The sequence below is a fragment of the Lepidochelys olivacea genome (assembly GCF_965140295.1).
Source record: "Lepidochelys olivacea isolate rLepOli2 genome assembly, chromosome: 4".
NCBI classification, from domain to species: Eukaryota; Metazoa; Chordata; order Testudines; family Cheloniidae; genus Lepidochelys; species Lepidochelys olivacea.
Genome location: NC_140414.1, coordinates 34,189,395 through 34,208,440, shown reverse-complemented (window position 1 = coordinate 34,208,440; position 19,046 = coordinate 34,189,395). Strand labels below are relative to the sequence as shown.

The window sequence follows — 19,046 nt, the reverse complement described above, 5'->3', positions numbered from 1 at the left end:
TCCTTTCTTTTAGAACATTTTAAGCATCCTGTTGATTATTTGTGAGTTGAAATAATTGAATTTTGTGCATTTATTTGGAGAAACAAAACACGTGTGTACACGTGTAGGCTTGTATATAACTATACTTGCAACAAACATAACAACAGCATTTTATATGGCAACTAAAATAGCTTCAGAGATGGGTCGTGAGCTTTTTTGAAAATCTGGCCCTCATTTATGTGCCTTAATGGGAGCGGAGCTATTTTGAAAATCTGGTTGCAATAGTGGGTACCTGGCATGTGAAAATCTGTCCCAGAGCTTTTTTGAATTCTGGCTCTGTGTTCACTTTTGCACCTTCCGATATAAAACTGAACCTGATAAGCTATTCTCATTGGCTGGGTAGCAGAATCAGTGAAAAGACAGCTAGACGTGCCTCAGGCTGTATCCTGTGTAACCTGCTCTGTGCCTCACTGGTTGCAGTATGACTCTGATATGGAGGAGCAGAGAAGCAGCAGCGTTCTCCTCCTTCCCCTCCTTTCAATTCAGAGTGCACCAGTTTTTCTTGAGACAAGTGGACAGGAACAAACGGAGAAAGCAAGAAATGCCTTACTCCATATGTCTTACCTCCATCACACTAATGCTGTGGCAATGTGTTTGCAGTGAAACTAATGACATACTCTAAATTCAGGCAGTCAAAATGGGAACCAGGAATTGCCTTGTTACATGTGAATGTCCGTCGAACTCTGAATATGTTTTAGGAGGTTGATTTTCTACCACAGAGGGAGGAAATGCTCATATACTTTTTGTTCCCTATCTATCGGTCAGTATTGCTTTGAATTACCCTGCAAAATTTTCTCTCTGTAAACTGAAGAGTCTGATGGCGAGGGTTACCTGGACAAGAGTCCTGTCTTTGGAGACAAGAGTCTTTGTGATTCCTGTCTTGCATTTTTTTCCAAGTAGAACAGTCTCCAGTTCTGCTGTGACAATGAAGATGATACTGATTCTTCTTGACATTTGTCCCTTGGGAGACCTGCCCCAATTCTGAAAAAATGTTTCTAAAACCTTTCATTTGTGCAGTTTCATTTGTGCATTTCTCCCAAGAAAATGTTGCTGTGTGCTGTCTTCTAATTGCATAGCATGGCAGACCATTTATTCGGTGTTCAGTGCTTGATGAGTAATATGTGACAGCTGATGATCACATTTTCCTTAGCCATCATTTGAATAAACAGTACAGACTCCCTGATTCAAAGGCTCTTTCTAAACGTTATTTTTTCGTTACAATCCACTGTGCCATTCAAGCCTACTTTCCCCTGAAGGTCCATATCCCTCTCAGGCAAGGTCAATAATGCTTTTGGAAAAAATCCTTCCAAACTGCCTGTTCTCAGTCTATTCCTTGTGTGCATCCAGGGACCTCCTGAGGTAGCTTAATGAATTTTTTGGCTGCTGCTTGCAAGAAATCCAGCCATTCTCGCTGGAAAGTGATTTCTTTCTGTGACCTTTCTTTCTTTTTCCAGTGTGATATAGTGCAAGATGTCTTCTGCTTGCTATCAGTAATAGATCTGCTGTTGCTGGCATTAGAAAGAGCCTTGCATGTGAATTGCAATGGAGATTTACTGCCCCCTGCCTTTCCTGTTAAAGGTGGTAATTTCATTTCTGTTGGCCTAAGCCTTAGGGTGAGATTCTCAAAGGACCTTAGTTTTGGCCTAACTCCTCTTCCATTGCAGAGCAGAGCTAGGCCAATGCTGAGCACTTCGGAAAATCCTACTTTTAAAAGACACTTTGTGTTGTGAACTCTCTCTAGTCTAGATTCACTACCTAAAAGATCACACTTAGAAGCTTAGTGAGAAAAAGTGAAAGAAATAAATTTTGCATTTAAAGTGGATGCATCTGCAGTCATTTTATCTCTTGTGGGAAGTGAACTCCGCATTCTGGGTCCAGCTCCTATCCAAGTTCTGTGTCTGACATGCCAAAGCCTTCTCTCCTATTGCCAGACGGTTTCATTATTCCAGTGGAACTTAGTTGTTGTGTGAAGTCATAGTCTCAGAAGGAGAACAACAACTCAGGAAGCTAGGGTCAATCCACAGAGGCCTTGGAATACCAGGGGAAAGATCTTGAACTGGAATCTGGATTCAACTGGGAATCATTACAGATAGTTATGAGCCTGATATGTTCATAACAACCTTAGATTCTTCACTTGGTTCCATTGATTTAGGGTGAAAAATGCCTAGCTCACCTCCTCAACCCCAGTGGTTTTCTCACTAAGCCACACAAATGCACAAAACTCTCTACATTTATCAAGCTGTTTTCCTGTTGGCACATCTACACAGCCTGCAGAAGTGAGTCTCCCTGCCTGAGTCAACAGACTCATGCAAGTGGGACTCGCACCAGGATTCTAAAAATGATTGTGTAGACTGCACTTTGAAGTTGTGGCTTGAGCTGGAGTCTGGGCTCTGAAGCCCAGGGAGGAGGATGGGCTTCAGAGACTGAGTGTTTAACCAGGGATTGGAGGCTTACTTCTGCAGGCTGTGCAGACATACCCTTACAGGCTAAGGAGGAGAGAGAGAGAGAGACATATGTTGCTTATATTTCAGTTAACTTGGAAGGCCTTCAGGTGCAAGAGTGAGGGAGCCATGTGTGATGCTCTGGGGCTTCACCCAGACCAGTTAAGGGGTTGTGTCACCGGGTGCCCTGTAACCAGATGACACTAAACTGGGAGGAGTTGTAGATATGCTGGAGGGTAGGGATAGGATACAGAGGGACCTAGACAAATTGGAGGATTGGGCCAAAAGAAATCTGATGAGGTTTAACAAGGAGAAGTGTGAAGTCCTGCACTTAGGACGGAAGAATCCCATGCACTGCTACAGACTAAGGACCGAGTGGCTAGGCAGCAGTTCTGCAGAAAAGGACATAGGGGTTACAGTGGATGAGAAGCTGGATATGGTCAACAGTGTGCCCTTGTTGCCAAGAAGGCTAACAGCATTTTGGGCTGTAAAAGTAGGAGCATTGCCAGCAGATTGAGGGACGTGATCATTCCCCTCTATTCGGCATTGGTGAGGCCTCATCTGGAGTACTGTGTCCAGTTTTGGGCCCCACACTACAAGAAGGATGTGGACAAATTGGAGAGAGTCCAGCGGAGGGCAACAAAAATGATTAGGGGTCCTGAGCACGTGATTTACAAGGAGAGGCTGAGGGAACTGGGATTATTTAGTCTGCAGAAGAGAAGAATGAGGGGGGATTTGATAGCTGCTTTCAACTACCTGAAAGGGGGTTCCAAGGAGGATGGATTTAGATGGATTTAAATTTTAGGATGGATTTTCTCAATGGTAGCAGATGACAGAACAAGGAGCAATGGTCTCAAGTTGCAGTGGGGGAGGTTTAGGTTGGATGTTAGGACTTTTTCACAAGGAGGGTGGTGAAGTACTGGAATGGGTTACCTAGGGAGGTGGTGGAATCTCCTTCCTGAGAGGTTTTCAAGGTCAGGCTTGACAAAGCCCTGGCTGGGATGATTTAGTTGGGGTTTGGTCCTGCTTTGAGCAGGGGGTTGGACTAGATGACCTCCTGAGGTCCCTTCCAACACTGATAGTCTATGATTCTATGATATTCTGTGAACCCTGGGTGCTTCTGTGCTGCACAGCTTTGGCTCAGAACCTTGACACCAGCAGCACAATGACCTCATCCTGGCCTCCACCAGCCTGGTTACTCCTTGCAGCAGAGTGATACCAAGAGTCCTTCCAGTTCTAAGTCTCCCCAAAACCATCTCCCCTGCAGTGCTCAGCCCCTCTCACTGTAGCACTCACAAACCTTATCAAGTTTGCTACTCCTTTAAAGAGACGGTACACAGCACCAGTCTGTTAGTTTGGCCAAGGATTTTATTCTTCAGTTCAAAACAGTGCACTGAAATGGTTTTGTAATAAAACAAGATTGTTTTGTGGCAGAGCACCAGCTTTGTCTCAGTGGGTCCTGCGCTTCTAGGTGGTTAGGGTTTGCCTCAGAGATTTGCTGTGACCCTCAGTGTAGCCTCTCTCCCCTCCTAGAGGCAAGGCTTACAGCTTACTGAGTCACCGTCATCAGCCAGTCAACAGGTTTGGTGTAAGAACCCTCTTTAGTCCCTGTCTTCCTACTCAGGGAGTATTATTGTAGAGCTGAGGGGGGGTGGGGTTGGGGGAACCCGGGCCCACCCTCTTCTCCAGGATTCAGGGGGAACCCCAGGCCCCCTGAATCCTCTGGGCAGCCCTGAATCTCTGAGAGAGACTCCCGTGAAGTGAGGGAGTGTATCAACAGCCTGTTCCACCGCTCAGACTAGGCATGAGGTGGGAGACGAGCTTGCTTTCTGCAACCCTCCTGCCCCCAACAACTCACTGCAGCAATTCTCAAAATCAGATCCACTTACCAGCGGCCTCCTTTCCTATTTTCGCTTCGCCAAGTTCCGACTGCTGTGACTGGCTAGGCTCTTCCATGTTAGAAAAGAGCTCCTGACTGCACAGCCTCTGGGTCCCCCTCCCCCTCTTCGTCCAAGATTTCCTCCTCCTAGCTCAGTCCACTCTCAACTGGCATGCAAGCCAATGAAGTGTCTGCAGGGTCCTTCACAGTGGAGGTGGGGTCGCCACCGAGTCTTGCGTCCAGCTTTTTATAGAACCAGTAGCCCATGGACGCAGCACCGAAGTGGTGGTTTGCCTCCAGCGCCTTGTGGTAGGTGGTCCGCAGCTCCTTCACTTTGACATTGCACTGCAATGTGTCCTGATCATGGTCCCTTTCTATCATGCATCTAGAAATCTGTCCATAGGTATCATAATTCCTATGGCTGGAGCACAGTTGGGACTGGACAGCCTTCTCTCCCCAAATGCCGATGAGGTCCAGCAGCTCGGCATTGCTCCAAGCGGGAGATCCCCTGGTGCGTGGAGCAGGCATGGCCACCTGAAAAAATGCACTGAGACCATTACACATGTCATCGAACAAACAGGAAGGGGACTTTCAAATTTGCAAAAGAATGTATGGGGTGGGGCTGACGCTTGTTCAAACCGATGGCCAGAGAGGTGAGAACAGGCATTCTGGGACACTTCTCGGAGGCCAATCACAGCGCTGTAATCACCATGGTGTCTACACTGGCACTGCGGCATTTTAGCCCCGGCACAAAAAGCTCTATGCCTGTCGCCGGGGTGGTATTTTTAGAGCGCTGCATCTGCGCTTTAAGTGGCTTGGCAGTGTGTACACCTTGGGAGTTACAGCGCTCAGAGCTGCTTTACGGCACACAAACTTGCCAGTGTAGACGGGGCCTAAGACTAAAATCCAACTTGACAAACTAGAGTCTTTTGTCCAAAGACGTTTTCTCACCATGGTCACTCTTGCAACATGGCTGGCCAGTCCTTAGCCAGGATCCAATATAGAGCCCAAAGTGCTTGGTTTCTTTGTCTTCTCAGATGAAGGATGACAAATTGGCTTTTTGCCTCAGTTTATATTTTGCCAAAGTGTATTGACCCTGTTTCAAAAGGCAGAAAGGCTTCTTATAGGTGCAGGCTCCATCCCCTGTTGAGATTAAGTGATCAGCTTCCCCCCCGACTTGCTTGTCTGATGGCTTTCTTTTACCTTGCATGTAAATATGCTTTTCATTGTATTAGGTCACACCTTGCTTAATTTACATTGGAGGCACAGTCAAGGCTGTGAAACAACATTCCTTTGTCTAGGACAGGCTGAATTCATGCTCATGCTACAGCTCGCTTCATCGGATGCATGCTGTGGAGGGTGCGGAGGATCTTTTTATACACACAAACCATGAAAAAATAGGTGTTTACCACTACAAAAGGTTTTCTCTCCCCCCACCCCACTCTCCTGCTGGTGGTAGCTTGTCTGGGGTGATCGCTCTCCTTACAATGTGTATGATAATCAAGGTGGGCCATTGTAAGGAGAGTGATCACTTTAGATAAGCTATTACCAGCAGGAGAGTGGGGTAGGGGGACAGAAAACCTTTTGTAGTGGTAAACACCCATTTTTTCATGGTTTGTGTATATAAAAAGATCTTCTGTACTTTCCACAGTATGCATCCGATGAAGTGAGCTGTAGGTCATGAAAGCTTATGCTCAAATAAATGGGTTAGTCTCTAAGGTGCCACAAGTACTCCTTTTCTTTTTGCGAATACAGACTAACACGGCTGTTACTCTGAAACCTCGCAGTATTTTATATTACAGATGTGTAAATTGAAACCATTTAAAAGGAATATTTTTCATTTTACATTTAAAACTTAGGGATTTTCGCATGTGTAACACCTGTTGTTGAAGGGGATTGGCAAATAAAAATACACAATTTTCTTCATTCTTTGAAGCTACTAAATAAATTGTTATAATAGCCAGGATTATTTTGTATCATGGTGAGAAATGTATACACTGGTAGTAGCTTTTTCATTTACACCAATTTGATTAAAACATTATCTGCATTTTAATTAATGAATGTAAAGCTGTATTTGCAAGCTAAAGTTTTGATTAAGCAAAAATACTCTCTGCCTAAAAATTCGTTGTTTTCACAGCATAGCAAAATGGTCGGTTAAAATTGTTTAATGCTTAAATTCCAGGTTAGGGTCATTAACATTTTCAGAATTTTTTTCATTAACAAGTCTATTCATCCTTGGCAATCAGCAGGTTTTTTCATAATTATGAATGTGTGTTATTTTATTTTGATGTATTACAGGTACAAAGGCATGAATTATTTAGAGATCTGAAACAAGTTAGAAGTGTGGGTTTGCGATGAATATTTCATGATGAGCATGTGACGGTAGAAATGCAGAGGCCTTCTCTTATTAAAAACTTTTTAATTGAGTGTGAGAAAAAATGAAAAATTACTTATATTGCCTTTTGCTTCCAAGAAAGAGTGGAGAATTTGATAGACTTGTCAGACTGATTTATAAACATATCTTTTACAGAGTTCTTATATATAGTTTTTGTGCTGAAAAATATCAATTTTTAATGTTTCTCCTAGTTTTTTATGCTTTGTCTTGTTTGCAGTATGACTGTATAATTTTTCTAATTTTTAACAGGTTGTCTGAAAGAAAGAGGGATTCTTTGCTGCAGTTAAATAAGGTTAAAGTAGAAGTTAATGAAAGCTATGAGAGTATTGCAGCAAGATGCAACAGTGCAGAGACATTGCCTCAGTACTTTAAAATTTGATATTAGATATATTTTAATTGAAAGAAATTTGTTCCAGTATGACTATTATCATTTTGCCTTAACAAGTTCCTAGCTTCATTAGTCAAGTTTCATGATGGATGAGTAGTCCTAAAATACAGCAGGTCACCCAATATTTGTCCAGGGCAGGGCAGGAACGAAAGGGTCACACTTGCTGTTGCACAGAATAAATCAAAATGCATCTGCCCTCCTTCTCTTTTAAAGGCAGAGATATGACTCACTTATGGTGTAGGTGCGCGAGCTCCATTGTCATCCAAGCATCCACAATATTAAAGATGAAAGCAGCTGGGACCCAAATTGTAGTATGCTGTGAGCCTCAATTTGGCAGTCCCTGAAATACTGGCTTATCACTAATGTGTTTTATATGGATGTTTTCTGGATGCCTAGTATTAACAAATTAGTATTCAATCTATGTATATTTTTTAACTTCCTAAATAATAAAGTGTAAAAAGTTAGTATTTCTGTCTTATTTTTCTTAGTTAGATCGATTCAAGGAACCACCTGCATATGGACCTATGTGTGATATCCTGTGGTCAGATCCCCTAGAGGACTTTGGAAATGAGAAGACTCAGGAACATTTTACTCACAACACAGTTAGGGGGTGTTCATACTTCTACAGGTAGGGTCACTTTATTAATTAATGATTCTCTACCAACTAGATGAACTACTTGGAATCATGGATGTTATGTGCTTGCTTGCAATCTGCATCATTCTTCTCATCATAATAGTGTGTGTATGGGAGTGGGGCCTATATTGTTTCATGGGCTTTGTTTTATTTTCAGTTCTTTGTTTGCCATTGTTGAATTGCTCTACAATTTCTGGAAATAATGTTGACGTTTTAATTCAAGAAGTTTTAAGGTAGGTTTGAATGAGGAATGTTGGTTATTGAAAGACCTCACCATCCACTGTGCTGAAATGATAGTGAAGAGTTGATACGAAACACATGTGGCTCCTAAACTTAAGACTTTATACTAGGAATCTGACATAGTTGTGATAATTTGAGTTTAGGACTAAATACTTTGCTGGTTTGGTCAGCTTCTGAGCTGAGCAAATAATTTAATCAATGAATCTTTCTGCTCTATATCTATAAGCAATTATGATTTTTCTCAAATATTTTGCAAACTTTTAAAACTGTCAATTTGATTGTGAACAGTTCTCTGTGAGAAACTCATGATATGAGTGTTGGTTAGTTGTGGTTGGTCAGATACAGTACAGAATATTATTTTTCTTCCTTGGCCAAATGAGTGCACCAGCACTTCTGGTGCACTTGTCCATGGTTTTGAATTTAAATTTTGATTTCTGTGCATACAGCTTTGAAATTGGCTTTCCAGGAATGTTCATGCCAGTGAAACTTAAGTGTGCAACTATTCCTGGAAGGTGACTGCAAAAGGGGTACAAATGCAGCCAAAAGCCAGTACATTTGAAAATCAGAGTGAATATTTGAAGAAAAATATTTTCAGTGTTTTCCCAGCTCTAATCCTCCTATTCCCTTCTCGGAGAGTTCTTCTTTCCTGTCCTTACACAAGGGGGGGTGTCTTTTTCCCCACTCCTAGCCTGTTTGAGGTGGCCAGTGGACTCTTTTTCTCTCCCCTTATGAAGAGAAGGGTGCCTTGTTAGGGGTTCTGTCTCCATTTCCCTTTCCATGGTGTGTAATGGGCCTCAAAAGTACCACATCTTCTGTCAGAGCAGGTGCTTTGCTAACTATATATTTGTTCTCAGCATCAGACCCTATGGCATGGAGTATTCTTGGAAGCATTTTTCTACCGAAAATAGTCTAAAGAAATGCTTCGGAGATTGTCCTGTTGAAACTTTCAAGACCCTGTACTTTAAGCCCCTGGGTAATCCATGGTATTTGGGTCTTTGTTTTCTGTCATGTCACCAATGCCTTGACCACTGGGCTTCGATTCTGAGAACTCCCTTTTTGTGGAACTCTCATGTTGTGCTCCAGTAGCATTAATTCTCTAGGAGCAGCTTAGAACAGGAATATATCAGAGTGACAAAACTTGGCAGAAGGAGAAAGTGATAGTGTGAATGGTGTATTTCATTAAAATTTTACCAGGAGGTGGGTGGGATTTCCTTACTCAGATGACTGTTAATTGAAATGAAAGGTTCCATATCCTGGCTGATCAGTTCCACTTCATCCCAGGATTAGCAGTGTCCAAGCTTGGGCTTTCTGAAGAAGCTCAATGGGAGTTTGGCACTCAGTTTCCATAGGTTCCTTTGAAAACCCTTTTTCAAACATAATTCCCATCTGACAGCTGTGCAGTGAATTGGTAGCCTCAGTCCATATCTAAAAGCCACAGCCAGGATCCTTTGGGGCACTTTTAGCAAAGAGGTGAAAGATGGACTGCACCATGGAAACTAAATTCCAATCCCGCCCAGTGTGTAACCCTAGAGCAAGGGTGGACCAGTATCAGAAAGGTTGAACTGCTGCTGCCCTTGCTGTTCTGGTTCTGTGGTTAACTGATGCTGCAGTCTTCACGTCTCTATAAATTCTGACACTACCCACAACTACTAAATTCACATGGATGTCTTGCTTTTAGAGAGGATCAGCCCAAATGCAGATGGGGCTGGGTCTTTTGGGGGCTTTTTGTTCTGTGTTTGATTTGTGCTTAACACAACAGGGTCTTAGTCCGTGACTTGGACTCCTTGGCACTACTGCAATACAAAAGGAATAATAATAATTCCCATGTGACCTGTGATGGTTCCTGGGGATACCCAGGGTTGTGAGGCACCTCGCCAGCTCCTGCCCTTAGCATGAGGAAACCTTGTCTGTGCCTGTCAGGGTCATCTCTCGGACTCCACCACAACAAAACCACACCCCTCCAGGCCTAATCAAGCTCTACTCTCTCTTCACAGGTACCAGCAGGCATACTCCAACTCTTGAGCTCTCTGAGCTTCCCTCTGCAGTGTCCTGCCCCGATCTATTGGATACTCACAGAATTACCAGACCTGCTGTTCCCAAAGGAAGTGTATACCACATCTTACTGGTTACACCTTAGCCCACAGCAATTAGATTTCTTTATAGAGAAAGCAAATATAAGTTTATTTAACAAAGAACAGAGATTCAAATTATAGCAAGCACAGCTATTGGAAACAAAGGGTTACACATAAAATAAAACCATAATGTGCATACTAGAGCCTAAACTTAACTAAGAGGACATTATGCTATAAGAATAAAAGCTCACCTAAAATCCTTCCAGGATATTACAACCAGGTTTGGCTGAGATCTTCAATTCATGAAGCAACCCCACTGTCCGCTTACTTCCTAGGTGAAAGATGCAGAGTTTGTCTCTGTCTCTACAGTTATAATCCAAAAATCCCTTCTCATGACTTATAAACAGGATAACAACCCTCCCCCCTCTCCTCTAGTTGATTTTTCCTGTGTGCTTCTTTCTTGTTTTTTACAATCTCTTGATTAACATTCAGCTCAGACTCTAGACAGGCTTCCATTGCGAAGCAGACAGTACGCACATGACCAGACAAAGAGGGATAGGCATTTCTTCCCTCCTGCCTGACAGGAGTAGGTAGATCATCTTATGGATCATCTTATCATCTGCCTTAACTCATAGACCTTAAGAACATGATTTTCAGTGTATATACATAACTCATGTACATCAATATTGATATATATTATCAATATATACATTTCATAATGATTATGATGACCAGTGTGACACAGGCTTTCATTAGAGACCTTACATGACACTTTGTGGTGAATTAGTATGTAAATACCAGACTCTCACACACCGATCCTCTTATGCACCCCTGTGCTCTCTGCAAATTGGCACCAAGAGGTCCCTGGGTCACACTGACCTTTTTAAACAATTGTGAAATGTTACTCCATGTGATTAAGGGAGATGTCACGCAGACTAACAGCCTACAGTTTTCACTTTTTCTTTCAGATCAAAGTTTCTCAGATTTGATGTAAAATTTCTCCCCTAGGATAAGATGTAGATATTGTGACAAGGTTGGGCCAGATGGCTACAGGAGAGTAATAGAAGGCAGATATATTATCCCCAGGTTAAGTGGGTCCCTTTTCCTTGGGTAAGGTAACAAGGAAGATTCCAGAACAATCGGGAATCTTCTGGAGACAATTAAGACAGACAGGCTGATTGGCTGCAGGTGTTCTAATCAAAAAGCTGCTAGAATCAATTAAGGCAGGCTACTCAGGGCACCTGGGTTTGAAAAAGGAGCTCACTTCAGTTTGTGATGCGCGTGTAAGGAGCTGGGAGCAAGAGGCACTACGAGCTGAGAGTGAGAACACATACTGTTGGAGGACTGAGGAGTACAAGCATTATCAGACACCAGGAGAAAGGTCCTATGGGGGGATAAAGAAGATGTTGGGAGGAGGCCATGGGGAAGTAGCCCAGGGATTTGTAGCTGTCGCAAAGCTGTTCCAGGAGGCACTCTAGACCGCTGCATTCCACAGGGCCCTGGGCTGGAACCCGGAGTAGAGGGTGGGCCCGGGTTCCCCCCAAACCTCCCAACTCCTGGTCAGACACAGGAGAAGTTGACCTGGACTGTGGGTTCACGAAAACAGCCAAACTGAGGGCTGCTGTGAAGCTCCAAGGCGAGCAAATCCGCCAATAAGCGAAGACCCTCCAAAGTAGAGGAGGAACTTTGTCACAATATTGATATATATTTTTAAAAATTTCAGTAAGGTCTTAGTCCTATTGTTTGAAGAAAGAAAAATAGTACCAATTGGGAAGATAACTTTCAACATGTTATAAGAGCAATTCTTTAATTTTCTTTGTTGGTTATGAATTTCTTCTTAGGACTCAGCCTACTTCATGCTGAACGTTTCCATCCCCCAGCCTTGTTAGGAACATACAAGTTGCTGTAGAAGAACACACCTAGGCCCTGGCTACTCTGATATCCTGGCACCAACAATGCTAAATGTTCTAAGCGGTGGTGAAAATTACTAATACGGTGCCTAATTGTGCAGTACTATACAGTGGAAAGGAAACTTCTTCTCAACACAAGCAGGTGTCATCTGTATCCAAGTTAGTGTAATGGTAGTTGCCATTCCTGTAACTTTGTCACAAGCATTTAATTCTTTTTTGATATTTACTAAGCCTGGTGATAACCTCTGGCAGTAAATTCCTTATGAAAGTTATGGGCTGTGTCAAATTTTACCTGCGTTTTGTTGCAGCTCTCCAAGAAGAAGTGAGAATCTCTCCAAAACACCAACTTCACAGTTAGAAAAACATAGTTTTAGATTCTGTAGTCACTACCTCAAGACTCACAGGTTCATATTTCAGAAGAGTCTGTACCCTTCAGTTATGTCTATGCTGCAGCTGGGAGCGAGCCTCCCAGCCCAGGTAGACAGACTCATGCTGTCTCGACTCAAGTTAGCATGCTAAAAATATAGTGTGAATGTTGCAGCTTCAGCAAAGATTTGAGCTAGCCGCTAGAGCTCAAAGCCCAGGGTCAGGTGGGCTTGAGACCAAATTGCTGCCCACACCACAACGGTCACACTGCTATTTTTAGCCGAGCTACTATGAGTTTGTCTGCCTGAGCTGGGAAGCTTGCTCTGAGCCACAGTGTAGGCATATCCTTCTAGGTCCCTTTCTAAACCTCTTTGGGTGTTTGAAGAATGTGACTGTGTTCTAGTGCTCAGTATCAGTTTTTAACAGGACTAGTTTTCTGGATTCCTCATTGTAAATCTAGTTTATACAAAAGTTTCACTTTGACTGCAAAGGCCAGGGATGGAAATTGAACAATAAAGGTCAAGAAGAATTCAAAGACATGTGTGAGCCCAATAATTTCTTCTAGGTTATTAAGAAATGTTCGTTGATGATAGGAAATAATATTGTAAGAAATTCACATTTATTTAGACATATTTGTTATAATGGCAATTTCAATTGACCTTTCTGTGATTTAAGATTATTTCCCACAGTGAAATAACATGAGATAGGTGACCTTAGCAATTAATGTAGCTTTGTAGCCCAGTAAATCTACTATATTCAGCCAAACGTTGCGCACTTATCAAGCCTTTAGTCATCTTAGGAAATGATTTCAATGCGCATGAAAAAGTTGAAAGAGATAAATTTACAGTAGCCTAATAATCTTTCTTTCCACATTTATTAAGTGGACAAATTGTTATGGCCCACTGAATTTAAAACTGCTCAACGTTTTCCTTTAGAAAATCTCAAGTGTAAAAGATCTTAAAATCACTCCAGCCAACATTGTCAAACGACGGTATCTGTAACTCAGGACTTAAATCCACTTATGTGGAAATAGGCAAAATTGAGATGACTTTTTTCAGAGTTGCTGAGCACCTGCAGCTCCCTCTTTAAAGGGGACGTTTAATAAATATTTTGCATCCAACAGATTTTCGTATGTTGGTTAATGTATGGTTTTTAGAAACTGTGGATACATGAATGGAAAGTAGCTACTGTGACATTGTAGCCACAAATACAGAAAGCCCTTGAATATTAAATATGTTGCATTTTGCATCTTTTAACGATCTCTTCTTCCTTCTCCAAATAACAGCTACTAATGTGATTTATTTTCTTCTGTGCCTTCTAAACTTTCAGCATATATGTCTTCTTCAGTCCTTGTCAAGTTAGCTAATGTCAGCTCAAGAGAAATCAAAGTACTGATTTAATGAGGTGTTACCTATGCAGACTAAAATTTATTCAAGTATTATTTTTAAAAATTAATAAGTCATGGCCAGATTTCACCACCCTTACTCACACTGATAGTACCTCACTCTGAATAGTACGAAGTAAAAATGACAGAATCTGGCCTTAGCGTCAATATTAGAGTTCCCAGTTTATATGAAAGCCTGGTATTCTATGTTTGTATATCTTTTTTGTACCTCTCAGTCAGTGACAAAATTTACATAATGCAATCCAACATTAATATTGATGAATTGATGCTGTTTGGAAACATATACCTCAATTGTCCCTATGGGAGAAGAACAATTTCCTGTTTATTTAGCAAAATATTACTTTGGTTGGTTGGTTTTTTTGGTTTGGTTTTGTTTTGTTTTTTTACCGTGTATGTATAGTCAGTTCTGTTGATGGTCCATCACATTTCCTATCTCATGCATAATTACAGTACCACTCTCAAGTGCAACTCTGGGAGAGCTTATCTATTCACATGCTTCTGCATAGGAAAGATTGGAAATATGGAAAGAGACCACCCTGGCTTACCCAGGAGATTTTCAATGGTCTGAAACTCAAAAAAGAGCCTTACAAAAAGTGGAAAATAGGAGAAATTACAAAGGGTGAATATAAACAAATAACTCAAGTATGTAGGGACAAAATTAGAAAGGCCAAGGCACAAAACGAAATTAAATTACTAGAGACATAAAGGGTAACAAGAAAACATTCTATAAATACATTAGAAGCAAGAGGAGAAGACTTGCTTCTGTTATCATTCCCGGAATAATAACAGAAAATGTGGAAATGGCAGAAGTGCTAAATGACTTTTTTTGTTTCAATTTTCACCCAAAAGGTTAGTAGCTATTGAACATCGAGCATAGTGAATGCCAGTGAAAATGAGGTAGGATCAAAGGCTAAAGTAGGGAAAGAACAAGTTAAAAATTACTTAGATAAGTTAGGTTTCAGAGTAGCAGCCATGTTAGTCTGTATTTGCCAAAAGAAAAGGAGGACTTGTGGCATCTTAGAGACTAACAAATTTATTTGAGCATAAGCTTTCGTGAGCTACAGCTCACTTCATCGGATGCATTCAGTGAAAAATACAGTGGGGAGATTTATATACATAGAGAATATGAAACAATGGGTGTTACCATACACACTGTAACCAGAGTGATCACTTAAAGTGAGCTATTACCAGCAGGAGAGCGGGTCGGGGGGGGACCTTTTGTAGTGATAATCAAGGTGGGCCATTTCCAGCAGTTAACAAGAACATCTGAGGAACAGTGGCGGGGGGGGGGAATAAATATGGGGAAATAGTTTTATTTTGTGTAGTGACACATCCACTCCCAGTCTCTATTCAAGCCTAAGTTAATTGTATCCAGTTTGCAAATTAATTCCAATTCAGCAGTCTCTCATTGGAGTCTGTTTTTAAAGTTTTTTTGTTGAAGTATTGCCACTTTTAGGTCTGTAATCGAGTGACCAGAGAGATTGAAGTGTTCTCCAACTGGTTTTTGAATGTTATAATTCTTGATGTCTGATTTGTGTCCATTTATTCTTTTACGTAGAGACTGTCCAGTTTGACCAATGTACATGGCAGAGGGGCATTGCTGGCACATGATGGCATATATCACAATGTGCAGGTGAATGGGCCTCTGATAGCGTGGCTGATGTGATTAGGCCCTATGATGGTGTCCCTTGAATAGATATGTCAACACAGTTGGCAACGGGCTTTGTTGGAAGGATAGGTTCCTGGTTCTGTTGTGTGGTGTGTGGTTGCTGGTGAGTATTTGCTTCTGGTTGGGGGGCTGTCTGTAGGCAAGGACTGGCCTGTCTCCCAAGATCTGTGAGAGTGATGGGTCCTCCTTCAGGATAGGTTGTAGATCCTTGATGATGCGTTGGAGAGGTTTCAGTTGGGGGTTGAACGTGATGGCTAGTGGCGTTCCGTTATTTTCTTTGTTGGGCCTGTCCTGTAGTAGGTGACTTCTGGGTACTTTTCTGGCTCTGTCAGTCTGTTTCTTCACTTCAGCCGGTGGGTATTGTAGTTGTAAGAATGCTCGATAGAGATCTTTTAGGTGTTTGTCTCTGTCTGAGGGGTTGGAGCAAATGCGGTTGTATCTTAGAGCTTTGCTGTAGACAATGGATCGTGTGGCGTGTTCTGGATGAAAGCTGGAGCCGTATAGGTAGGAATAGCGGTCAGTAGGTTTCCAGTATAGGGTGGTGTTTATGTGACCATCGCTTATTAGTGGAAGTGGATCTTTTTTGTGGACTGGTCTAGGCTGAGGTTGATGGTGGGATGGAAATTGTTGAAATCATGGTGGAATTCCTCAAGAGCTTCTTTTCCATGGGTCCAGATGATGAAGATGTCATCAATGTAGCGCAAGTAGAGTAGGGGCATTAGGGGACGAGAGCTGAGGAAGCGTTGTTAGATAAGTTAGATGTCTTCTAGTCATCAGGGCCTGATGAAATGCATCCTAGAATACTCAAGGAGCTGACTGAGGCGATCTCTTTGCCATTAGCAATTATCCTCAAAAAGTCATGGGAAGATGTGGGAGATTCCAGAGGACTGAAGAAGAGTGAATATAGTGCCAATCTATAAAAAAGGGAAATAAACTGATTGGTCTTGATTGTTCTTAACTTCAGTACCTGGAAAGATAATGGAGCAAATAATTAAGCAACCAATTTGCAAACACCTAGAAGATAATAAGGTGATAAGTAACACTCAGCATGGAATTGTCAAGAACAAGTCATATCAAACGAACCTACTAGCTTTCTTTGAGAGGGTAAGAAGCCTTGTGGATGGGGGGAAGTGGTAGATGTGGTATATCTTGACTTTAGTAAAGTTTTTGGTACTCTCTCGCATAACCTTCTCATAAACTAGGAAAATACAACCTAGATGGAGGTACTATATGGTGGGTGCATAACTGGTTGGAAAACCATTCCCAGAAATAGTTATCAGTGGTGCACAGTCAACCTGGAAGGGCATATCGAGTAGGGTCCCACAGGGATCAATTGTGGGTCCAGTTCTGTTCAATAACTTCATTGGTGTTTTAGATAATGGCATAGAGAGTACACTTATAAAGTTTGAAGACGATACCAAGATGGGAGGGATTGCATGTGCTCTGGAGGATAGGATTAAAGTTCAAAATGATCTGGACAAACCGGAGAAATGATCTCATGTAAACAGGATGAAATTCAATAAGGACAAAGTCAAAGTACTCCATTTAGGAAGGTACAATCAGTTGTACACATACAAAATGGGAAATGATTGCCTAGGAAGGGGTACTGCAGAGTATTGGGAGTCATAGTAGACCACAATCTAAATATGAGTGAATAGTGTAACACTGTTGCAAAAGAAGCAAACATCATTCTAGGATGTATTAGCAGGAGTGTTGTAAGCAAGACACAAGAAGTAATTCTTCTGCTCTACTCTGCACTGATAAGGTCTCAACTGGAGTACAGTAACTCCCCACTTAACGTCCTCTTGCTTAACGTTGTTTCAATCTTACGTCCCTGCTCAATTACAGAACATGCTCCCTTTAAAGTTGTGCAGTGCTTCACTATAAGTCGTTTGGCTGCCTGCTTTGTCCACAGCTGGCAGCCCCCCTATCAGTGCCCCTACAGCCCCCCTCCAGCGCCTCCCGCCCACTGGCAGACTCTGCAAATCAGCGCCCTCCCTCTCCTCCCCCCGCCCCCTGCCCATGGCAATCAGCTAGGTTGCGGCATTCAGGAGGGAGGAGCAAGGACAGAGCTCCCCCTCCCTTCCCCGGGCAGGCTCCCCCTTCCTTCCTGCTTCCCGAATGCAGCAAACCAGCTGATAGCCATGGAAAGGAGGCAGGGGAGGGAGGGAGGAGGCTGCGCACTGCATCCTTGCTCCTCCCTCCCTCCCTGCCTCCTGCCCCTTGACATGGCATGCAGCCTCCCCCCTCCCTCCCCTGCCTCCTGCCCGCGGCAATCAGCTGTCTTGCAGCATTCAAGAGGAAGGGGAGGGAGGGGGAGCCTGTGCGCCATGTCCTCGCTCCTCCCCCCTCCCTCCTGAATGCCGCAAGCCAGCTGATTGCCGTGGGCAGGAGGCAGGGGAGGGAGGGCGGAGGAGTGAGGATGCTGCTTGCGGAGTAAAGGGGGAGTGGGAGGGAAGAAGAGGCGGGTTAAGGGTGGGGGCTTGGGGGAAAAGGTGGATGGATGGGGAGAGGGTTGAGCCCCCCGCCCCGGTGCTTGCAGAGTAGGGGAAGCTGCTGGTGCTGCTGTACAATATGCTTCTCCTAGCCTACAGCACCTTCAGCCTCCTTGCCTGCCTCATTGTCTCCAGTGCCAGTGGGCTGTGCCTGTGTGGGGTAAGGCAGGGGCACCTCCCAACTATAGTACTGTACTGTATGGCAAAAAAAAAATTCCCTAGACCCTAACCCCCCTATTTACATTCATTCTTATGGGGAAATTGCATTCACTTAACATCGTTTCACTTAGTCGCATTTTTCAGGAACATAACTACAAGGTTAAGTGAGGAGTTACTGTATTGTGTCCAGTTTTGATTGCCATATTTCAGGAAAGATGTGGACAAATTGGAGAAAGTCCAGAGAAGACCAACAAAAATGATTAAAGGTCTAGAAAACGTGACCTGTGAGGGAAGATTGAAAAAAATGGGTTTGTTTAGTCTGGAGAAGAGAAGACTGAGAGGGGAGATAACAGCTTTCAAGTACATAAAATGTTCATACAGGAGAAGGGAGAAAAATCGTTCTCCTTAACCTCTGAGGATAGGACAAGAAGCACTGGACTTAAATTGCCGTGAGGGTGGTTTAGGGTGGACATTTGGAAAAACTTCCTGTCAGGGTGGTTAAGCACTGGAATAAATGGCCTAGGGAGGTTGTGGAATCTCCGTCATTGGGGTTTTTTAAGAGCAGGTTGGACAAACATCTGTCAGGGATGGTCTAGATAATACTTAGTCCTGCCATGAGTACAGGTACTGGATTAGATGACCTCTCGAGGTCCTTCCAGTTCTATAATACTGTGATTCTCTAGGAAAATATGTTGTTGTTCCTGTTTCTTGAGAGTGACTCATGTAGTTAAATTGTCTTGAAGATGCCACTTGACTTTTGCATCTCGAAGGAAGTGGTACCAAGAGATGCAGCAGATAAGTAGGATTAGGGAATTTTTAGAACAATTCAAACATTTCTCATTCTGGTCTACACTGGCATTGCATTCCAGTATCGTTTACTGGATGGGAATAGAATTTAAAGGATTTTTTTTTCTCTCATCACATTCATACAAAGCCACTGAGAGTGTGCGTGGT

The 19,046-nt window shown here is 42.8% G+C and overlaps 1 protein-coding gene across 2 annotated transcripts in view; it reads left to right on the top strand.

Annotated features, from left to right (window-relative positions):
- Positions 1-19,046, top strand: part of PPP3CA (protein phosphatase 3 catalytic subunit alpha) — a 330,643-nt gene that overhangs the window by 246,592 nt on the left and 65,005 nt on the right. For both annotated transcript variants that reach the window (XM_084626228.1, XM_084626229.1), the window contains exon 6: positions 7,631-7,770. In XM_084626228.1, coding sequence (XP_084482354.1) covers positions 7,631-7,770 — 140 coding nt within the window. The remainder of the gene's footprint in view (positions 1-7,630; positions 7,771-19,046) is intronic.